Source organism: Caretta caretta, chromosome 17 (genome assembly GCF_965140235.1).
Source record: "Caretta caretta isolate rCarCar2 chromosome 17, rCarCar1.hap1, whole genome shotgun sequence".
Classification (NCBI taxonomy): domain Eukaryota; kingdom Metazoa; phylum Chordata; order Testudines; family Cheloniidae; genus Caretta; species Caretta caretta.
The window spans coordinates 13,269,321-13,292,940 of NC_134222.1; the positions used below are offsets into that span (position 1 = coordinate 13,269,321).

The following is a 23,620-nucleotide window of genomic DNA, read 5'->3' on the forward strand; positions in this document are numbered from 1 at the left end:
TGGTGGTATGCCGTTCAATTGTCTTCAGCAGCTGCTGCATGTACTAGTACTGCTAGTAACAGCCTGCACTGCTACATGTTACCAGCGACCTTTGCAACTATCGGTTAAAAACCTCTAAAGAAAGAATTGGAAGTAGTCTGATTTGTTTTAAGATGCCCTCCTTAACTGCTCCACTAGAGGGTGTTGCTGTTAACGGCTTAAGGATGTCAAGTGAAATTCAGCTGCCTTTAAAAGCTGCCCAATACTTATGTTCTACGTTATGTACAACCCATGAATGGAATCTTCTTCACAATTGGAAAAAGCAATAGGCTTTTAGAGGAGGGCTTAGACCACTCCCGTTCCAGTGCAAAGGGGAAGGAGATGACGGTTATATGAATTGCTTTCCACTGTTCCCCCTTTCCTCTTATGCTAGTGCTTGATATTACCCGTTTTCCATAGGTATCGATATACCAGCATACAACTTGACTGTTCCCAGAAGGTCCCAGGCCTAGGTCTGACTTAACTCTCTGGTGGAAGAGACATTTTATGCCTTAAATAATGCAAGTGTTCAAAATACAACTTAATATGTAGCAAGCAAGAAAGGTAGAAGTGATAAAGTATTCTATGCAGCAGTGCAAAAGAGGTTAGAGGGTAAGACCACATCTACCATGCCATATGCATTTCTGCTTTTCCTACGTTAGCAAAAGCTGCTCCTTGGGTAATACATCTTATGTATGTTAGAGAATCTGCTATCCTTGAACAAGCAAGCTTACACTTGATCAGCTTATTTTTAGGCTGTAGGTGATGTATAGCTATGTAAAGCATTAAGGTGCAGATGGAATTTATGGTGGATACTGTTCTTGAAATAAGAGCTGGACTAAAGTACAAGGATACATGTAGATATGGGGGAAAGTTTCATAAGGTCAAGAGAACAGTGCAACAGTTTTCATAATGGCCTGGGTAAGAATCTTTACCACTATGTATCTTTAAAGGTGGCTTTGTAGGCTGAGCACTTCCTCTTGAACTAAAGTGGAGATTTGCTGTTCCCTCCCCATAACAAATTCACATTTTAGCCTCAAATCTATTTCTGTAGAGGTTTCATAAGACTCCTGTGTGGCTGTTCCCATGGGAGCCATGGCAAGAATAGCTGCAGTAGTTTAAAAAGTGTGCCTAGCATCCCCCTTGCAAGGAACTTGCTGCAGTACATCTGCTCAAAGATATGAGACAAGAACAGGGAGAGGCAAAGCTGGCACGTGACCCATTTCAGGAGTGGAGAACAGAAGTACAAGATGGTTAAAGAACCCTTTCAACATTATTATTGAATATATACATTGGCATAAATGTTCAGAGAGGGAAGCGAACATGAAGGACAAACACGTTGAAGATGGGGCTTCTGCCTTCTCACCTTGTTACTACTTTTACCAAATTAGCTTTAGCTTAGTTACCTCCCACTCCTCCGGCTGCACTTCAGAATCATGCATGCTGGGATTACAAGTCCTTTCTATGCTCCCTGCCTGAATTCCATAGAATCTTACCTAAGAACAGTTGTGAATTGGCTCCAAATGCTGAGGGGAAAAAAAGACTGATCGCTTACGAGAAACTACCCAGCCTGCTCTAGCATGCTGTTACCATTCAGTAACCTGCAGGAGAGCCAGGAAAGCCCTGCTGCCTGTTTGAATGGTTTCTGATCACTTCAGAATAGGGTCATTCATGTTGCTTTTCCCCCCCCTTCCGCTCCAAACCAGCAATTAAACGAATGTTGTGGCGCTGTACGTTTATGTCTGAGGTTCTGGCATTGCTTCCAAGTAGCACTGCAACTTATTTTTGGCTTTGCAGCCCTCACACGGACGCTGACCTGGAACGAGTTAGCAGCCGTGCTGACGGCTGGGTTGTTATTGTGGAACTCAAAGTGGTCTGTCTCTTAGACCCTTATTGTTCAAGTTCATTTTGATATTTGTGGTAGTAATTTGATCCCTAATTGCTGCTCCTGGAAAATTTGGGCTGAAAGTAGAAGGCAGAATCTGCAAAGAGGTAATGGTAAGTAGGGACCTGCTGTGTCTAGCAACAGCTCTCTTGAAAGGAAATGAGCAGTAGGAGTACATCTACAAAGGAGAGTGGGGGGAAGTGTATGAAGCAACAGGTTAGAACTACAAACCATTGATATGTTGTGATGTTTTATATAGCACCTTACAAGTGACCACCATAAATCATTCTCAATTGTAAGGCAGAGAGCCTTATTTTCTTATGTGCCTGTGTCATGGTGGGTCCTTTTGGTACCATAGAAGTAATTATGTAATCTTGCTGAAGTTGAAAGCCTCTCTCAAATCCACTAGCGAATGCTAAAACCAGCAAGATATCTGGAACAAAAGTATATTGTCTAATCAGGCCTTTGGAATAGATTGTGTCAAATTCTGCTGTCATTACAATATTGTAGCAGTGTAACTGGAATGACTCCATTTACTGCACTGGTGTCAAAGTAGAATTTGGCCCATTATCTTGCAGTATTGAGCTTTATATTAACATACTTGGTAAAGGGACAAAGGGTGCATCAAGAGTAGAAAGACTGGTTCAGAGAGATGCTATTCCTGTATCTGCTATATTCTTTAGGGTTTAATATGGGGTGGCCAACCCATGGCTTGCGAGCTCACATGCGGCTCTTTTATGGTTAAAGTACGGCTCCTGGAGCCCACTATGTCCATTTCCCCCCCACAGCTTCTCTGTCCAACAGATTGCCAGGGATGGGGAGTTTGGGGTTTCTGCCCTGCAGCAGGGTGGTGTGGCTTGGGGCTTCAGCCCTAGGGGGCACACCAACTGGGGCCCCGAGCCTTGGCAGGCACCTCCCATGGGGCAGAAGCCCCAAGCCCTGCTGCAGGCATGCCCAGCTCTCGAGGTTATGACAATTATCGTATGTGGCTCAGAGGGTCAGTAAGTTTGTGTGTATATATTAAACCATGAGTGGCCAATCAGTTATTTCAAGCTATCAAAGTTTCAAAATACATGATATGGGGATAATATGAAATGCAGACTTGGTGCAGATGTTTGTTTATCCATACTGAGATAATGGATTTTCCTTCTCTAACTAAAGAGTAATATTACCCTGGTAAAGACAACTCCTTTTACAGGATCAATACTACTACTGGACTGTCCCACTATTGTTAGTTCTTTACAGCAGCTGCCTGTAAAGGAGTCCAGTGGATTTTAAGCAAGCTCCGTTAGGCTGGAGTCTCCTGCATCCATTGAAGTCTATGGGAGCCCTCCCACTGAAGCGAGCTCCACATCTAGGTCTTTTCCCCACAAAACTAGACAAAAAAGAGACCTTAAAGGTCTGATCTTGCAAGGTGCTGAGCGTATCCCAGGTGGTATGGAGCATTCTCAGCTCCCCCTGAAGTCCTCCAATCAGGCCCTTAAGATTTGAAAAGCCCGTAGGACCCCAGCCTGTGTGGTGTTGAGCACTTCAGCCTGGTGTGGCAGTAGAGGGCCCTCAGCACCTCATGTGGTGGGACAAGACTTGACTATATGAGAGGCCTTGGGGTGGGTGTAGGTGCCCTGACACCACCTGCCTTGCCAGGTGCCACCCTTGCAGCTGAGCTCAGTAGACAGTGAGTTTTTGCTATGGGTGTAGGACTCACTCCCCCTGTATACCTGCCTCAGTTTCCCCCTTAAAAACAAGCCAAATCCACAAGCCCTCTTGAGGACACTTTGTCAGGTGTGTTGGTGTTCTCTTTTCTCTGTCTGATCCTCCCCCTTATTTAAAATATCCCCTCTGGCTTGCCTTAGCTATTGGTTTATATAATGCTTGTGCACTTTCTAACTTCTATGTTATCTACAGCACCTGAAAGAGCTTATAGGGTATAGGCTGCTCTTTATAAATTCAGTGGCCACAAGTTAATTAATTGAAATTTGTTTGTGTTAGTTAAGGGTTGGATGCTCTTCTTTATTTAGCACTGATATAAATAAGTTAGATTGATATTAAGTGACTCAGAATGGAGCATAGATCAAGACATACAGGCTGAAGACCTTCAAGAAGAGCTTTTCGTTTCTTAGAACCAGGCCAAGACAGACACCATTTGGGGACATGATCTGAATGCACTGCAGAGAAATGAAAGCGCACCTGTAGGTATTGTAGCAGAATCATCATGTTACTGGTAGGACAAACAAAAAGACAACGTGGAGGCAAAATTGCTACAGTGGGACCTTCTGGCCAACTGCAACTGGCTATGAAAGAAATTTGGTGAACAGCCCCTCCAAAGCTTTCAGGCATGTTTACAGAGGTAACCTCTAAGGCTAAATGGCTTATGTTAGAAGCCTGTTTTTTGCAATGGTGCCGAACATGCACACAATAGCTGGAGAATTTCAGGAAGGCCAGGCTCAGCAAGGAGCACTGTGGGAGTTCAGTTCCTCATGGGACCCTGTCCCTAGAGGTGTCTAAACTGGGATATCCAACAAATGAGGCCATCTGTGAAAGTTAGGGCCGGACCCTACTTCCATGACAACACTACGCTCCCGTGGCTGCAAACGTATTTAAAAAATAAGGGACTGTTTTCCTAGCACCATGTGTAACCCACACACCTCTTGGTGCAGTGCTTTGTCCCATGGAGTGGCACAGAAACCACTGAGAGATTGATGAGTCTGCTACAACCTTAGCTAACAGCCGTATGGCTTTTAGCTCATGCCGTAGAGGCTCATGCATTTATCTCCAGAGATCCCAGGCTCAATCCTGCCAGCAAACGACCGGGGTCTGTCAGTGTTACACCCACACTGCCCCTCCTGCTGATATCATCATTATTAATTAATAAGCAGCCCTCAGCTACATTCACCAGGGGTATTTCTTGCTGCTTTTTTGCAGCACTCAGCAACTACCAGTGTTGTATAGAGAGGAAAACATAAGGGACGTCCCTTGTAATAAGGGATATCGGCATTCCTGGCCACTGACTTCAATAGGAGCAGCAACTTCAACCCCTCTCCCCACATGTACACACACACAAAGAACCTAAAAACTCCTTTCTGTTAAGCACTGAATGTCTCCAGGGGGATTCGGAGCCCCCTTAACTCCCACTAGGATCAGGCCTTAAGTGTACCGGTGCTGAATGGACTCTTGGAAACTTTATTTCAAAACTGCTGTATTCCACAGTGATGATATGGGGAGTCTTAGAAACACAAAGTGCGTTATCCAAACCCTGACCTTATGAAACCGAGCTGCTGCAAGCTCAGTGCTTCATAAAAAACGGAGGCTCGTGGGAGAAGTCCAGCTCTCACTGTCTCTATTTAGTATAAACTTTAGTTATGTCGATCAGCAGAATATCCTCCTGGCAGAAGCAGCAGCTCAGATGTCATCCAGACCTAAAACTGTATTTGAGTGGGTTTTTTTCTTTTGCTGGGAGTCATTTTTATTTAGTTTTTAATGGATTTTTAAAAATCCAAACACTTCAGACAGTTTTGTGAGGCTTAATGCTTTATTTAAAAAGCTGACAATGTCTCATTGGGGGGAGAGAGGGTGCTCAGAAATAGCCATTGGCCAATGTTGTTGATGTGCTGTAGTTTATTAGGCTAAAGGAGCCTGACACGTAAGCCAAAGATTTCTCAAGCTTCTATTGATTTGGGTTGCCTAGGGTGAGACATTCCAAAAGGCCTGGTTTTCAGAGAGCACCAATCACCCACTCTCTGAAAATCAGGGCCCTTTAATCACATCTCAAGTGGGGTACCAATGGCTTTTGGAAACCTTGGCTGTTGTTGATAATGAGAGCAGCAGTGGTTTGAGCACAGGTCTGGGAGCCAGAAACTCTTCTGCTGCCAGCTCACTGTGTGCACCTGGGCATACTACTTAACCTCTCTCTCTCAGCTTCCTGCCCCCCATAGCTGTAAAATTTAAATAGTTACCTTCATTCCTCCCCAGGTTTGGGGTCCTGGTTCAGCCAACTATCCCTATTCAGCAAGGCACTGAGCACACTGGAGTAAATGGGACTCAAGCAGATACTTTGCTGAACTGCAGCTATACTGGGGGTCCTGGTGCTTGCCCTTTAAAGTCCTTGCTTTACTACAAGAAGGAATACTCTGCCCCTGCCATCCCAGCAAGAATCCAGTGTTATTCACTGGAAGTCTTCCTGCAGGACTGAAGGAATTTTAAAAGGGCCTGGAGTACACCCAGCAACTGGAGTCAATGATTGCTCACTCCAGCCGAGGGGTTAAGTAGAGCCTGTGTTCCTCTGTCTGTGAGATAGGGAGCCAGGGAGCTACAGCTGCTCTGCATGCCCAGTATCCTCAGTAGAAATATCCCTGTGCTCACTACAGCCTCTACTATGAGGGATGCTATAGGGCCAGGACAGTCAGGAAAGGGACAAGATTTCAAAAGTGATTTGGGGTACCTCAAAGTTTGGTGGCCCCAACTTGAGAGACCTTAGAGTAGCTGACCCTCAACCTGGGCTCAACTGTAGTCTTGTTGGGTCTCTTGCTCCTGGGTCCCCTATGGAAGCCCCCACCCCTGGCCAATCTCACCGTTTCTGGAAGGAGTTCTGCTCACTCTTGGGGTCTTTTAAGAGTCCAGCTACAGTTCACTTGTCTGTAGTCCCTGCAGGGGACTCCTAGGTCTTGTCACAGGCAGGAAGCAGATTTACAGGGTCCCTTGCTCACATCAGGCTCACACCTTCTTAAGCTCAGGTTCACCTTAAGATCAGGTTTCACCTTCTTAAGCTCCCCTTCTCCAGGTGGTGCATGTTCTGAGGGTGGGCCTAACTGGTGCTGCTTGAGTGCAGGACTGATAGTTTCTACCAGCAGGATGGGGGGCCCAAACTTGTGAGACACTTTGGTTCATTGAAGTCAGTGGCATGTTTCCATAACTTCAATGGGATTGGAATCCTGCACAGAATAGAACATTCCCCATCAGTGAAATGCTCCCTTTCATTTCGTCCCTTTCTATTGCCCACCCTGCCTTTAGAAGGAAGCAGATACAAGGCTAACTCCCGTGAGCACTGCAGCATGCCACCTCATCATCACTGGTGTGCGCACATATGGCGAATGAACGCACCTGGTCCTGGGACAGTGATGAATACAATTTTGTTTGCATTCTGGACCAGACCCTCAGAGGCATGCAGGCTCCTAACTCCCATTTATTTCAGTGGCAGTTAGGAATCTCAGTGCCTTTGAAGGTCTGGGCCTCTGTTTCTAGTTCTAAGATCTATCAGACATCAGGACTCAGAATAAAAGAGACAATTGGAAAGCCAATAATACAGAGGTGCAGGTCCATTTTTAGTCATTAAGACTAAAGGCCTGGTTAGAGGAAACCAAGACAGCCATGGTACTATTTAGTTGCTTTTTTCTTGTTTTAGCTACTTGTTACCTTGAAGCAAGGCTTTACAGTGGGCGCAGTGAGGATCCAAACATGACCAAGGAGGAGCAGCTACCAGACTGGCATTCGGCCAAGGAATTTTATCAGAATTATGACCCGAAGGAAATTCTGGGCAGGTAAAGTCAAAAGACAAAATCAGAAAGGCCAAGGCACAGAATGAGTTACTGCCTTTTATGTTCCTTACTAGGTGTAAGAAATGGGTTTTTAAGTACATTTGGCGAAAGATGAAGGAAAGTGTAGGTCCTCTATTTAATGGGGAAGGGGAGCGAATAACTGATGACATCAAGAAGGCTGAGGTTTAATGCCTATTTTGCTTCAATGTTCACTAAAAAGGTTAATGGCGATCAGATACTCAACACAATTAATATTAACAACCACAGGGAAGGAATACAAGCCAAAGTAGGGAAACACCAGGTTAAAGAATATTTAGACAAGTTAGATCTATTAAAGTTGGCAGGTCCTGATGAAATTCATCCTAGGGTACTTAAGGAACTAGTTGAGGCAACCTTGGAACTATTAGCGGTTGTCTTTGAGAACTCCTGGAGGATGGGTGAGGTCCCAGAGTACTGGAGAAAGGCAAACGTTGTTGCCCATTTGAAAGATAGGTACCAAGAGAATCTGGGTAATTATATACTAGTCAGCCTAGCTTTGACACCTGGAAAGAATCCATTTGTAAGCATCTAAACTCTAAAAGATAATAGGGTTATAAGGACAAATCCATGCTAGCTGTTCAAGAACAAATCATGCCAAAACAACTTTCTTTGATAGGGTAACTGGTCTAGTGGATAGGAAAGGAGCAATAACTATGATATATCTTGATTTCAGTAATGCTTTTTACACAGTCCCCCATGACATTTTCATAAACTAGGGAAGTGTGGTCTAGATGAATTTACTATAAGGTGTGCGCACAACTGATTGAAAGACCGTACTCAAAGAATAGTTATCAATAGTTTGCCATCCAACTGGGAGGGCATATGTAGTGAGATCCCGCAGGGGTCAGTCCTGGATGAGATGCTAGTCAATATTTTCATTAATGACTTGGATAATAGAGTGGAAAGTAGGATTATAAAGTTTGCAAATGACACCAAGTTGGGAGGGGTTGCAAACACTCTGGAGGACAGGATTCAAAAGGACCTCAACAAATTGGAGACGTCGTCTGCATTCAACATGATGAAATTCAATAATGACAAGTACAAAATACTTCACTTAGGAAGGAAAAAAAAAATCAAATTCACAACTACAAAAATGGGGACTCACTGGCTAGGTGGTAATACTGCTGACAAGGATCTGGGGGTTACAGTGGATCACATCTAGAATATGAGTCAACAATATGATGCAGTTGTGAAAAAGGGTTATATTCCAGGGGGGTATTAGCAGAAGTCTTGTATGTAATGCCCAGGAAGTCATTGTCCTACTCTACTCAGTACTGGTGAGGCCTCACTTGGAGTACTATGTCCAATTCTGGGCGCCACACTTTAGGAAAGATGTGGACAAATTGGAGAGAGTCCAGAGGAGAGCAACAAAAATGGTAAAAGGTTTAGAAAAACCTGATCTATGAGGAAAGGTTAAAAAAAAATCCCAGACATGTTTAGTCTCGAGAAAAGAGGACCACTAATAGTCTTCAGATAAGTTAAGGAGTATCATATGGAGGATGGTGATCAATTGTGCTCCATATCCACTGAAGGCAGGAGAAGTAGTAATGGGCTTACTCTGTAGCAAGGGAGATTTAGGGTAGATAGTAGGAAAAACTTTCCAAGGGTAGTTAAACTCTGGACTAGGCTTCCAAGGGAGATTGTTGAATCAGCATCAGTGGAGGTTTTTAAGAGCAGGTTGGACAAACACTTGTCAGGGACAGTCTAGATTTACTTGGTCCTGCCTCAGCACTGGGAGCTGGGCTGGATGACTTCTTAAGGTCCCTCCCAGCCCTGTATTTCTAGGATTCTATTTGCAGACTATAGCTGCAGATACTAGATAGGGTCCACAGCAGCAGCTTGGGGAGTCAAACTAACATGTGGGAGCCTCACTGTATTTTCCATTGACCCAAACTCCCTTACCCCATCCTGTTAGCCCTGTGCTAGTGCATGAGCACCAGGAAGTGAAACTGGCTAGAAATTTTCCTCCTATTCCAATCTTTTCTTTGTCTTGGTCCTGGCAGAGGGGTAAGCAGCGTGGTTCGTCGGTGCATTCACAAACCCACCAGCCAAGAGTACGCAGTTAAGATTATAGACATCACAGCTGGCAATTTGTCCCCAGAGGAGGTCCAGGAGCTGAGGAAAGCCACTATCAAGGAGATAGACATCCTTCGGCAGGTCTCAGGACATCCCAATATCAGTAAGTCAAAGTATTAGTATGACTGGGCACCTGGGTAACAAAAACGGACCACAAAAAGAAAAGGAGTACTTGTGGCACCTTAGAGACTAACAAATTTATTTGAGCATAAGCTTTCGTGAGCTACAGCTCACTTCATCGGATGCATTCAGTGGAAAATACAGTGGGGAGATTTATATATACACATTGTTTCATATTCTATGTGTGTATATAAATCTCCCCACTGTATTTTCCACTGAATGCATCCGATGAAGTGAGCTGTAGCTCACGAAAGCTTATGCTCAAATAAATTTGTTAGTCTCTAAGGTGCCACAAATCATCCTTTTCTTTTTGCGGATACAGACTAACATGGCTGCTACTCTAAAAATTGATCAGTGGCTTTTTCCACCCCATTTTCTGTTCTAGATATTCACAAGAGTTTTCAGATTTTGATTAATCCCTTTGGCTCCTTGAGCCAAAATCCCGTCAGGGAAAGGATGCATCTTCTGTGGATGCCCACCTGATGGTGCCTGACAGTGATATCTTGCTGGGAATTGGCTCAAATCCTAGATGAGCAGGGCCCTCGTGAGCCCTTCTGACACTCACTGCTTCCCCCAGACCCATAATGATCCCAGTCAGCATTGTTGCTGGACAGAGCACAGCACCTGCTGGAAGCAAGATCCCAACACTCCATGGAACCTCCAGCCGGGGAAGACAGATTAGGTGAGGTGTTAGGCCAAAGCTCACGGACGTCAGGGCTCTTAGTGGGGAAATCACTTTGTTGACAGACACAGTCTGTGACCCATGAAGATCTCTGCTTCAGGCAAAGAGTATGGCTTGGTCTACACTACGCTACAAGCTTATGTTGGTGTAACTATGTCGCTCAGGGGTGTGGAAAATCCACACTGCCGAGTGACAGTTAGATTGAGCTAGCCGCCAGTGTAGACAGCACTATGTCAACGGGAGGGCTGCGCCTGTCGACATAGCTATCACCTCTTCAGGAGGCAGAGTACCTATGCTGATGGGAGACCCTCTCCCTGTTGCTGTAGGTAGCGTCTTCACTAAGCGCTACAGCGCACAGCTGCAGCGCTCTACAAGCCTGGTGGGTGGCTAAAACCTGCAAATTGACACAGGGCAAGCACCTCACTTCAGAGCCTGCTGTGTTCACATTTGATTCCTCAGGACCTTGACTTTGGTTTGCAGGCTCCAGTACCATATGAGGAGCCTGAAATTCCACCCTGACACCTCTGGTGTTGTGTGTTTCACTTGTTAATGACTCAGCTCTTCTGAAAAGTACAGGCTGTGACCTCCAGGACATGGTTTCCAGTTCTGCCTGATGAACGTATTCTAGGAAATGGAAGGGTTGCATTGCAGATTCCTGGGATTGGTTAGTTTCTCTTCAAATGATTCCAGGAAGTCCCTTTCAGTTCAGTGCCATTAGAGAATCTGACCAGAGAAAAGCTATAGGAAGGAACAAGGGGTTTAGCTAGAATCCATTTCCCTGAGGGCAGGGATGTAGTCCCACTGCCAGAAGTTTTAGATAGTAAAGCTGGCACTGGTGTCAACAAGACAACACTCCTGGTCTCATTTTTCACTCTTCTTGGGGAAGGGGGAGGAAGAGCCATTCAGGAATTCTGTGGTCTGTAGGGAGGCAGAAGGTAATTTCCCCAGGAGGTATTTGGTTACTGTGATGATGTACCCTTTGGTGCAAGGGGGTGAGCACAGCTAGCCAGGACTAGGCTTGCATCTCATCTGAAAGGGGAGGCCACTAGTAGCCCAGTGGTCCCTAACCATGCTGGGACATTGCTGCCTCTGATTCACCCATGCTGCTTTCTGTGGCACTGGGTTTTCCTTGGTGGTCTCCCAGCCAAAGACAAACCAAGCTCAGCTCAGGATCCAATCCAGCAAGGTGCCGGGTGACTTCTGCAATGTGTCATGCACTCTCAGCTCCCACTGAGCTCAGTGAAAGCCTAGGGCACCCAGCCACCTTCGTGGATTGGGGAGCTCGGAGAGGAGCTCACATTTTCCATCCTTAGAGAGTCAGTGGATTAGAGTCTCTTTGGGGCAGGGAACGTGTCTGATTGCACATACATAGAGCCCAGTGTAAGTTACAGCACCGTAGTGATAGTTGATATCGTGTTTTATTGCAGTTCAGCTGAAGGATAGTTATGAATCCCACACCTTTTTCTTCTTGGTGTTTGACCTGTAAGTACCATCTTTTTTTTTGTCCTCCTGTCTGTCTGATTGATCAGTGGGGGCATGTTCTGTTCAGTTACACCCATTCAATCCTTAAGGACATCAATGGGGTTTACAGTAATGTATCCAACAGCAATATCTGGCCCTGCGGATTTATAGATTATTCTTATTAGTGGTTGCCGTACCAAACTGAAGTTGAGACTATAAAGGAGTGTGCCCCCTCCTTGCAACAGATCATCCTAAGCCTGATAACATGCAGGGCTGGCTTTAAACACATGCAAGACAAGTAACAGGCTGGCACTCTAAGCTATTCCTGGCCTGACCCCTCTCCTGGCAGTGAGTCCAGGGGAGATTTCCTTGGTGGTCTCCCAGCCAATCTAACCGAGCTCCGCTCTGTTTAGGAGCCAATACAGCCAGGTGTTGGATGGGTCCTGCAGAACGTTGAGCACCTTCTGCTCCTAGTGACCTCTGAGGGAGCAGAAGGCAGCCAGCCACCTCAGCACCCAATTCGCACTCAGGCAGAGTTGGGCGTTTGGCTGGCAGTTACTTCTCCCCCCATTACCTCTAAACCCCAGCACCATGGAAGGCTCTGGCTGGGCAATGGAGATGATCTTCCATAACATAAGCTAGGTGATGTGTGCTTTTCTGTATGAACCAAGCAACCAGTGCAGAAAAGCTCCCAAGCATCTGATCTGGTCTGACTCAAACACCCTCAAGCTCTGGCTGATCAAGCTGGGATTCTGGTTTGGATCCAGCTTGATAAAAAGAGCTACGCAATCGACATAGATCCCCGCAGGTTTCTCAGGAGCTCAACCCCATGCACATACAGCTGGCTTCAGCTGGCAGAGGAAAAGTAGTTCTATTGAGTAGCTGTGCCAAGCAGTGTGAGGTTAGGAATGCGGCACAAGGTGAGAGAAGAGTTGAAGGCGGGGTTTTTTGTTTGTTTTTTTAAATGTAGCTGTTCCTACCATCTCGGCCTCAGGCAAATCAATCACCAGAGCGGCTACTGGGACCAACTGGGAAGAGGTGAAATGCTTAAAGTCAATGACTGAGAGAAACAACAATAACACTTTGCTCTTCCCTAGCATCTTCTATCTGAGGCTCTCAAAGAGCTTTACAAGCCGAATGCACTAATCTCACTGCCCCTGTGAGACTGGGAAATATTGTCACCCTCACTTTACAGCTGGGGAAATAGAGACGGTAAGAGACTTGCCCAGAGTCCTGTCCCAAGCCTGTAGCCGAGGTGGAAACAAGTGCAATGCGTCCTGTTTCCCCTGATGTACCCTTGGAGCCCTGCTGCCTGACAAAAGTAGGATCACAGCGGATAGCTCCATTCTGGTGGAATTACGAAAAACACTTCCCTTGAGTTTGCCTCCCAGCCACGTTAAAGGTCACAACAGTCTGGTTGAGAGGAGGGAACATCCCTTTTATAGAGGCACCCTCTAGTACTCCTTCAGCATGGCAGGTGATAAACAGGAAATCCGTGGATCTAACTGAGGGGAGAAAGGTAGCCAGGAAGGCCATGACGAGACCTCACGTGGCCCTCAGAGTGAAGGTGGCTTTGCTGGTTATGATGCTGGTTCAGCTGGTGTCCCCATTCCCACTTTACTGTTCTTCATCCCCTTCTATCAGGAACTTTCCTGTGTACACCCACCGAGCCGCCTGGCTAAATGAGAAGTGAGCGTCAGTCTCCCGTCAGCAGACACCAAGCAGGTGGCCTCTGTTCCAGTAACCGTTGCAAAAGGGCGTTTGTGAATGGAATTTCACACAGGCCCAAAAAACCACCAGGCACCCAGCAGCACTTTGCAATGTATCCGACTCTGCCAGGACTCAGCGCTGTATGCCCAAGAACATTCTCTTCGCTGCTAAGGCCGCAGCCTCCCGTCAATACAGGGCTGGCTGCAGCTGTCAGCACAGGCAGCCCTCCCCTTTGTGGGAGCGAGCGGGGTTGCTCAGGTTTCCCTGTAACCTTTGGCAAGGTCTGTCATAGATCCTGGAGTCTATTTATACATTTGGCCCCATCTGCATCCCCAGAACTATCTGTGTCTTGTGTAATGCTTCAACTTCGATCAGTCAGGGCTTGTGGTTTCAGCCAGCTCTTTAGAAGGTAACCAAGTGGAGTGGGAAAGGTGTGAGCTCTGTGGCTTAGACCTGATTTAACTCAGGGTGTGATGTTGCACCAATTCGGTTAAACCACTGCAACTTTGTGCGGGAACAAGCCCGGAGAGATGCTTTTCTGTCACTGCTCTGAGGTGGCTGCATTAACCCATCTTCTTACGCCTCGTAGCCACCCTTAGCAGAAGAGTCCCTGGATCTCAATGCATCCAGTGGGGCAGTCTAAGCAAAAACATCCGTCTCCTGTGGGAAAGCTCCAAAAGCTAACCGATTGCAAGAAGTCACTGCATGTATCAGGCAAAGAACTTCTGGGCCTGGACAGCATCTCTTGTGATGTCAGGGCACAAAGGAATGCAGCGCCGGCTTAGAGAGTCCTCTCCAATGGAGCTACAGCATGGGAGGTGTGGGATTAGCCAGTACCATAAAAATGGAACTCAGGAGATCTGCCACCAGCTTCCTGTGTCATCTTGGGCACCTCTAAAAATAAGTTTGTTTCTTTTTAGTTGCTTTGGGCCTCAGTTCCCCCATCTGAGGCTCTCAGCCTCACTGGGGTTTAGTGGGAATAACGCGATTCATGTTTTGTGAGGGTGTCATGGGGCATGGCCCCACTCCTGTCTTCTCCCTGCAAAAATTGCACAGACTCGCTTGGTTGTGCCTTCCCCATGTCTTTTTATTTAGTGTTCCCACCACCAAACAGTCCTTGGCGCGACAGCCTATTGACAATATTAACTGCCTCTTGGCCCTCTCACCAGAGCTGGAAGGTAACAGAGGACTCCCTGTTCAGAGCCTCTGTCTGGCTAGGCTTAGCTGGCCTTATTTCTCCTTCTCTCCTCCCCCACCCTTCCTTTCTGGGCCACCTCTCATCAGCCCAGGGCTCAATTACTGATTGAGTAATTACAACCCCCCACCCCCCCATCAGCTTCCTACTGGGGAAACTAATTACTCTTAGAGTGATCAGAGGGCAGGCTCACCTGTTTGCACCCTGCACTCTGTCACAGAGGGGCTGAGAATCTAGGTGAAAAGTCCCACAGAAAAACCAATAAATAAATAGTTTTGAGTGGTCAGAAAAACTACTATTTGTTGTGTAAAAGACTAGGGGAGTATTCCTTTAAATAGTTTGCAAGCCCTCTAGTGGTGCTCATGGTGTTCTAGGCTTTAGAAGCTGCCAGAACCTAACCAGAGCAACCAGAATACGTATGTAATGACACCTTGAATGTTGTGTCTTTTCAGTAAATATGGTTATTTGGACCCTACTGTGCCCCTGTGGTTCCTTCATATTATGTTTGTGGTGTAAAAGGCAAGAGAAAGAACATTATTTAGAACTGTCAGCTTCTTATCCACCACATCTATGGCCTGTGGGTGTTCGGAGTCATCTCTGTGCTCTTTAGTGACCAAGATAAAGGGCTTCCTCCTGTTAAGCCAAAAACAATTCCAGGAGAGGGATCTGGGTTCTTTCCTAGTTCTGCATCAGTGGAATTGTTAACCAAGTTCATTTGCAAAAACTTTATTACTGGTCATGATGCAAGAACCAGAGAGAACCCAGCTTGACTCTCAGATCTCAGAGTGAGCTTATGGGGCTGATTGATTGGGGGAGAAATCTACTCCCTTTTACTTGTGAATTGAGTACAATTCAGTGTTACCAACTCTCATGATTTTATCATGACTCTTATAATCTTTGTTGTTTTTCTTAAAGCTTCAACTCCCGGAGTCAAGTGATTATGTGAGACTCCCAGCTTTTTTTTTTTTTTTTTTTTTTTAAGTATGGTTCCTCATAGTTAGAGGAAAGCTTGAAAATGTGACCTCACAGAGTACAAAGTTCAGAAGGCAAAATGAAAAGAACCCCATATTTATTGTTTTACAAATCTCATGATTTTAAAGCCAAATCTCTTGATTGTTTGAGCCCTGACTCTTGACTTTTGCAGGCTTGTAGTTGGAGATACTGAGATTTGCTTGATGTCACAGAGAGAAACTGGGAACCCTGTAGACCTTTTCCAGGATTGTCACTGCATTTTACATGCAATGGTTGATTCCAAAGATTTTATTTCCATTTTACATTGTGGCTGTGACTTAAGTCCAGCATCTTTAAATGCCTTGTCTTCCTAAACACAGAATGAAGAGAGGAGAGCTTTTCGATTACCTCACAGAGAAAGTCACCTTAAGTGAGAAGGAAACCAGGTATGGTGAGACAGACTTGAACAGCACAGTGGTTCAGCCAGCACTTCTGCCTGGACAAACAGTGGCACTTTGGACCCGCTAGTCCCAAGCTCCCCCAAAAGGTCTCCAGGTCTGAAATGGGGTTCCTCACAGCCCAGGTTTCACACCTTTCAGTTCCTGAGGTTGCCCAAAACTGCTGCTCTCAGCTGGCAACTTGTCAGGAGTGCAAGGGGTTGCACTTACAGGCACCTTTTGGTCCACACCCAGCTTCAATGGAACGTAAGGACAACCAGTGTCTGTTCCTAGGGCCAGCTGGCAAAGCTCACTCTCGGGCTACTGAATTGGACACTAGGGTTCAGAGCTACAGTGCTCATCTCATTGCCTAAAAGCAGGATGGGCTCAGTGTCTCTCCATCATTTTCAGGCTGTCTGTGGGGAGAGAAGGAGAAGAGGGTATGGGTTCTCTTTTTGGATGGGTTGCTTGGCAGAAGGAGGACCTATCTCCCCCATCCCATTATCTTCCCCTCTAGGAAGATCATGCGTGCACTGCTGCAAGTGATCCAATACCTCCATTCCATGAACATAGTCCACAGAGACCTGAAGCCGGAGAACATTCTCCTGGATGACAACATGAACATCAAGCTGATGGACTTTGGCTTCTCCTGCCAGTTGAATAGGGATGAGATGCTCAAAGGTGGGAAGATTATTTGATCACAGCAGTCAGAGGAGGAGAAGACCTTCTAGATTGTCTATGCTATCCCCTTGGCAGGGCAGGCTTGCTCCTTCAGCCTATACACCGGTACTTTGTCAAGCCTTGCTTTAAACGTCTTAACCGATGGGACTTCCACCACTTCCCTTGGGAGGCCATTACACTGGCTTCTCCTCTGGAAGTTCATCCTAAATTTTTTCTCTTGATTTCTACTAGTTGCTCCTAGTTACACACACCTGTGCCATCCTATACTAGCTTTCCCAGTCACAATCTTACTTGCAGATACTAGTTATTTTATAATTCATTGGGATGAGATTATTCAAAGGCACAAATGGCTGTTTGGCTTGGTCACTCTTCTCCTTGCCCACATTACAGGTTATAACTCGATATTGGATTACCCTCATTAGATACCAGTGAAGCATAGTTAAGGACTATATAACACACACTGGAAACATTCTGTCCAGCAGCATCTGCTCAATGAATAGCTATTTACTGGTTACAGGGTGGTACAAACCTCTGCAAATTCACTGATGTTAAAGTGAAAAGTTCCATCCCTTTCTTGCAGAAATCTGTGGCACTCCTGGCTATCTAGCACCTGAAATATTAGAGTGCTCCATGGATAAGGACCATCCAGGGTATGGAAAGGAAGTTGACATGTAAGTAGAACATTCATAAGTCGTGACAAACTTTCCTAGTAACTGGAGTGAACATCTCCTCCCTTCGCGCTGGCGTTTACTTCTGAAATGCACATGCTTTTGGATGCTGGGAAAAGCAAGAGGATCTCATACAAACTAGTCTCCAAGGATAAGAGACCGGAATACCAGCCACAACTGGCTGGGGTCAGTGAAGAGCTTGTCATTTGCTCAGCGCACTGTATATGGGCTAGTGGTCTACACATACAACTGAGAGCCAGGAAGATCAGACTTCTAATCCCAGCTCTAACAAATTCTCTGCCACAGTTTCCTCATCTTTGCCTATTATGTGAACACACAGTGCTAGAGAAGTAGTATTATTTACCATCAACTGTCTAAAACATGGGAATAACAACCCTGCTTACTTGCCTCACAGGTGTTGTGAGGCTTTGTTAACGGGGGTTTTGAAGGGGAATAACACATAGGGCCAGATCCATAAAGGTACTGGGGCACCTAACTGCCACTTAATTCAATCTGGGCCTTAGTGCTATGTAGGTGAAAAGCAGTAAGTGCCATTAATAATAGTGAGCTGTGCACGATTGGGTGCCCAAAATGGCTCTTTGCTTTTTCACACTAACAAGCCCTGAAAGTGGGTTTTATACACCCCCTGAGAGAGCAGTCAGACAGGAAAACAATGCTCTTCTAGGGCCTGATCCTTGTCCCAGTGAAGCAAATGGGAGCTTTGCCATTGACTTTAATGGGCGCAAGGCCAGGCCTGTGCAGATTAGTAACTGTAAACAGACACGTAATGGCTAGACAGCTGAGCTGCTTTGTCAGCTCTCTTCTTGCGTTAGTCACCTGAATTAAACCGGGCACCTGACAAGCCTCATGGGTGTAAAGGCTATTTGCTGTGCAAGGTTCTCCCATTCCTGGCTGGCCAGCCGTGACAGAGTGACGCCAGCACACTCACCCCTGACAGCACAGGCTTGTCAGGTGCAGACTCCCGAATTACACTGCAGTACAGTCCAGACAGCTGACTCCTATCCTGCCAGGATGGGGCTGGGGGGGCATACAGGACCCAGTGGCTTCACCAGTGATAGGCCTGAAAGGCAAAATAGCCCTCTCTCTCATGGCCCACCAAAGCTTCCCCACAGTCTAAAGCAGTGAAATCAAAACAGGTCCAGAATAAAAGTCTAACTCACAGCTTCCCTGAGCTCGCGCAATGTCTCTGGCGAGTGAGGAGGGCCACTCCACTCTTCCACCTCAGCATCTACTCCGACTTCCTGGTCTTTCCCACACAGGAGAAGTCATAGGTTATTTCTCCTTCTGCACACAGCCCCTCACACACCCATGCTTGCTCCTTATATGCCTTAGCTAATGAGCCCCACCTGAGGAAACTCTGCCCTCCTCGTTACCAGCGGAGGCAGTTTTTCCACAGTTGTGGCCTGTTCTGCCAACCCTCCCTTTCCCAGCTTGACAGAGTGTGAGGTTCAAACAAACCCAGGATAGGCCCGAACCCTGCTCTGGCCTCCAGTTTTATAACTGGGCCCTATTTGTCTAATAAACCGAGCACCCCAGAGACATTTGACACCCAGCTCTGGATCAGGATTTTGCAGTTTATGCCTGTCTTGGCTTCCTTGTTGTGAGCGATACTAATGAATGTGCCCAGAGGACTGATACTGGTCGGCTCTGCCTTTGGCAGGTGGAGTAGTGGTGTGATCATGTACACCCTGCTGGCTGGCTCCCCGCCCTTCTGGCACCGGAAGCAGATGCTCATGCTGCGGATGATCATGAGCGGGAATTACCAGTTCAGCTCTCCGGAATGGGATGATCAGTCAGACACAGTCAAAGATCTGGTGAGCGCTTACTTGCCATGGAAGGAATGGGAGAAAAAAGGGAATGGCTCTCTGGCTTTACTAGTGGGGTAGGGTGGCCTGGTGGATGCAGCAGTAGCATGGGTATCCTAAGACCTGGGTTCTACTCCTGGTTCTGTCCTGTGTGATCTTGGGCAAGTTACTTAGTCGCTGTGCCTCACACCCTTTATCAGTCTTGTGTGTATGGACTGTAAGCTCTTTGGGGTAGGGACTGTGTTTATACAGGTTTCAGAGGAACAGCCGTGTTAGTCTGTATTCGCAAAAAGAAAAGGAGTACTTGTGGCACCTTAGAGACTAACCAATTTATTTGAGCATGAGCTTTCGTGAGCTACAGCTCACTTCATCAGATGTTTACCGTGGAAACTGCAGCAGACTTGATATACACACAGAGAATATGAAACAATACCTCCTCCCACCCCACTGTCCTGCTGGTAATAGCTTATCTAAAGTGATCAACAGGTGGGCCATTTCCAGCACAAATCCAGGTTTTCTCACCCTCCACCCCCCACACAAATTCACTCTCCTGCTGGTGCTAGCCCATCCAAAGTGACAACTCTTTGCATAATCAAGTCGGGCTATTTCCTGCATAGATCAAGGTTTTCTCACATCCCCCCCACCCCCATACACACACAAACTCACTCTCCTGCTGGTAATAGCTCATCTAAACTGACCACTCTCCAAGTTTAAATCCAAGTTAAACCAGAACATCTGGAGGGGGGGGGGGTAGGAAAAAACAAGAAGAAACAGGCTACCTTGCATAATGACTTAGCCACTCCCAGTCTCTATTTAAGCCTAAATTAATAGTATCCAATTTGCAAATGAATTCCAATTCAGCAGCGAGAAACTGCTGAATTGGAATTCATTTGCAAATTGGATACTATTAATTTAGGCTTAAATAGAGACTGGGAGTGGCTAAGTCATTATGCAAGGTAGCCTGTTTCTTCTTGTTTTTTCCTACCCCCCCCCCTCCAGATGTTCTGGTTTAACTTGGATTTAAACTTGGAGAGTGGTCAGTTTAGATGAGCTATTACCAGCAGGAGAGTGAGTTTGTGTGTGTATGGGGGTGGGGGGGATGTGAGAAAACCTTGATCTATGCAGGAAATAGCCCGACTTGATTATGCAAAGAGTTGTCACTTTGGATGGGCTAGCACCAGCAGGAGAGTGAATTTGTGTGGGGGGTGGAGGGTGAGAAAACCTGGATTTGTGCTGGAAATGGCCCACCTGTTGATCACTTTAGATAAGCTATTACCAGCAGGACAGTGGGGTGGGAGGAGGTATTGTTTCATATTCTCTGTGTGTATATAAAGTCTGCTGCAGTTTCCACGGTAAACATCTGATGAAGTGAGCTGTAGCTCACGAAAGCTCATGCTCAAATAAATTGGTTAGTCTCTAAGGTGCCACAAGTACTCCTTTTCTTTTTGTGTTTATACAGTGCTTAAAGAAATGACACCCCAACCTTGGGTAGGGCCTCTAGGCTATACTGTCATACAAATAATAAATAACACTCCAAGTATTTCTAGACACTGCTCTTCTTATGCAATCTCGAGGCCTGAGGAACCAAAGACAGACAAGAATCCAGTAGCGGGGACACTTGACGGAATGCGCCTGGGATGGGGTAACAATAAGGAGAGAGGGGTACGTCCGTCTGACTGTGCCTTCCTGCAGATTTCCCGGCTCCTGGTCGTGAATCCTAAGACGCGCTACACAGTCAATGATGCGCTGGCCCACCCGTTCTTCCAGCAATATGTCGTGGAGGAAGTGCGGTACTTCAGCCCTTTAAGGAAATTTAAGGTAACAGAATTTTTTAGACCCTTCCATCAGGACTGACTGACAGTGACCTTTCAAACACATTAGAAGCGAGATCGCATTCAGCCTTCAGCTGGTTTATTATTTATTCATCATGGTCGACTGCCACGGCTCCAACACTGATTCGACTGTTAATGAGGGTGAAGGATCAGGCTGTTAAAGATGGGCCCAAACTGTAACTATGGAGCCAAACTTTGGGACTGAATTTTGTAGCTTGGGTTCATCTCTAATGCACAGGAAAGTAATAGATCCGTTTTGTTTAAGTCCTATCCGGTATATTAGTGCTTTAGAGAGACAATACAGTGCAGGTACTTAATACATTATAGATAACCAGATGGAGGCCAGGCTAAAAGCAGTGCCCACATCATTTATTTTTTGATATATCCTAGTGGGTTTCCACTGAAATTTTTAATGGAAGAAGCGTGTTACAGAGGGATTTGAACAAGGAAAAGGTAGACTGGGGAACAAAATGGTAGATGAAAGTTGGTGTTGATAAATGCAGAGGAATGCATCTTGGAAAACATAATCCCAACTATGACAAAATGATGGGGGTCTAAAGTAGTTGTTACCACTCAAGAAAGAGATCTTGGAGTCACTGTGGATGTTTCTCTGAAATCATCCACTAAATGTGCAGCAGCAGCCAAAAAAGCAAACAGAACGTTCGGAACCACTAGGAAAGGGATAAATAGAAGATAGGAAATATCATGCCATTATATAAATCCATGGCATGCCCACACCTGGAATATTTGTGCAGTTCTGGTCTCCCCATCTCAAAAAAGAAATAGATTAAAGACAGAAAAAATACAGAGACGGGCAACAAACATGATTAAGGGTAAGAAACAGCTTCCATATGAGGAGAGATTAAAAACACTGGAACTGTTAGGCTTGGAAAAGAGATGACTAAGGGACAATATGAGAGAGTCTATACAATCATGAATGGCATGGGGAAAGTGAATGAGGAAGTATTATTTATCCCTTTACATAACACAAGAACCAGGGGTCACCCAATGCAATTAATTGGCAGCAGGTTTAAAACAAACAAAAAGAAGTACTTTGCACAAGGCACATTCAACATGTAGAACTCATTGCCAGGGGATGTTGTGAAGGCCAGCTTCAAAAAAGAATTAGATAAGTTCATGGAGGATAGGTTTGTCAATGGCTATTAGCCAAGATGATCAGGGATGTGACCCCATGCTCCCGATGCTGGGACTGGACGACTGGATGACAGGGGATGGATCACTTCATAATTGCCATGTTCCGTTCATTCCCTTTGAAGCATCTGGCATTGGCCACTGTCAGAAGACAGGATGATCCTGGGCTAGATGGACCATTGGTCTGACCCACTAAGGCCATTCTTATGTTAATGAATCAGTTTAAAGTGATAGTCTGTTGATTAATTTCAGTTTTCCAAAGCACTTGCCTTTTCACATGAACTGGTTACCTTTCATTTCAGGTCATCTGCCTGACAGTTCTGGCATCAGTCCGCATCTATCATCACTATCGGAATGTCAAGCCAGTTACCAGGGAGGTACTAATGAGAGACCCCTACGCTCTGAAACCCATTCGCAAATTGATCGATGCCTGTGCCTTTAGAATCTATGGACACTGGGTGAAGAAAGGAGAAGCACAGAACAGAGCAGCCCTGTTTGAGAACACTGCAAAGGTGATTTTGCTGAGCTTAGCTGCAGAGGAAGCGTTCTTTTGATTTAGCCCTGAGTAAAACTGCTTCAGCACCGTCTTCGCTTAAGTTTGTAAGCGCTAAGGCAAGCAGATGCTCTGGAAACTAACCGCAGTCTCCTTTATGTTTTCCCAATAAAATCTCAATAGATAATATTAAACCCAGGGTGTGCCAAACCTTGACATTCTTATTTGGCCTTCAAAAGCTGCCAGGTGCACAAACCTCTGCAGAGCCCCATCAAACTTCAATGAGAGTTTTGCCTGTGTAAGGCCTCCACAATTTGGCCTTGCCATACCGATATTCAACTTCCCTCCAAAATGACATTTAAGAGCCTGATTTTTTAGACGTGGCCTCTAAGTTTTGCAGCTGTAATTAACTGTGTGTGTAAATAAATTAACTAAAATAAATAAAATAAAATAAAAATTAACTGTGTGTGTAAATTCACCTGCATCAGGCAGGTGAACATCTTAAATGCCAGCACGTGTGCCCCACATTAATTCCACCTGAATGTTGTGGTTTTTTTTGGCCTGGAATGAATTGCAGGCACAAAATTGGTCCCCAAGCTGAGCGCTTTTGAAAAAGAATAGAGTTGGGGGCCCAAGTAAAATCCTAGCTGTGGCATTCGGGTACAGCTCCAGCTCTGAACATCGCAGCTCTGTCCCCTCTCTACTGCAGAGGGAACCAATAGGGGATGCAAGAACAACAAAATACACTTAGTGCTTCTCCTATAGGAACCACACCCTTTCATTGGCAGGATGGGCCATGCTCCCCTGAGCTGTGGTAACAAAAGGAGCACCATCACATCTGTGTGAAATCCTCTCCAGCCATG

At 45.9% G+C, this 23,620-nt stretch overlaps 1 protein-coding gene across 1 annotated transcript; it reads left to right on the forward strand.

Moving 5' to 3' along the window:
* The first annotated feature begins 7,249 nt into the window (after positions 1-7,249).
* PHKG1 (phosphorylase kinase catalytic subunit gamma 1) lies at positions 7,250-23,167 on the forward strand. Its single transcript, XM_048823754.2, has 9 exons — positions 7,250-7,437; positions 9,477-9,652; positions 11,779-11,833; positions 16,049-16,114; positions 16,623-16,786; positions 17,367-17,457; positions 19,136-19,289; positions 20,973-21,098; positions 22,567-23,167. Exons 1-9 carry the CDS (start codon positions 7,268-7,270, stop codon positions 22,816-22,818), a joined length of 1,254 nt encoding a protein of 417 aa, XP_048679711.1. The 5' UTR covers positions 7,250-7,267; the 3' UTR covers positions 22,819-23,167.
* Positions 23,168-23,620: the final 453 nt, after the last annotated feature.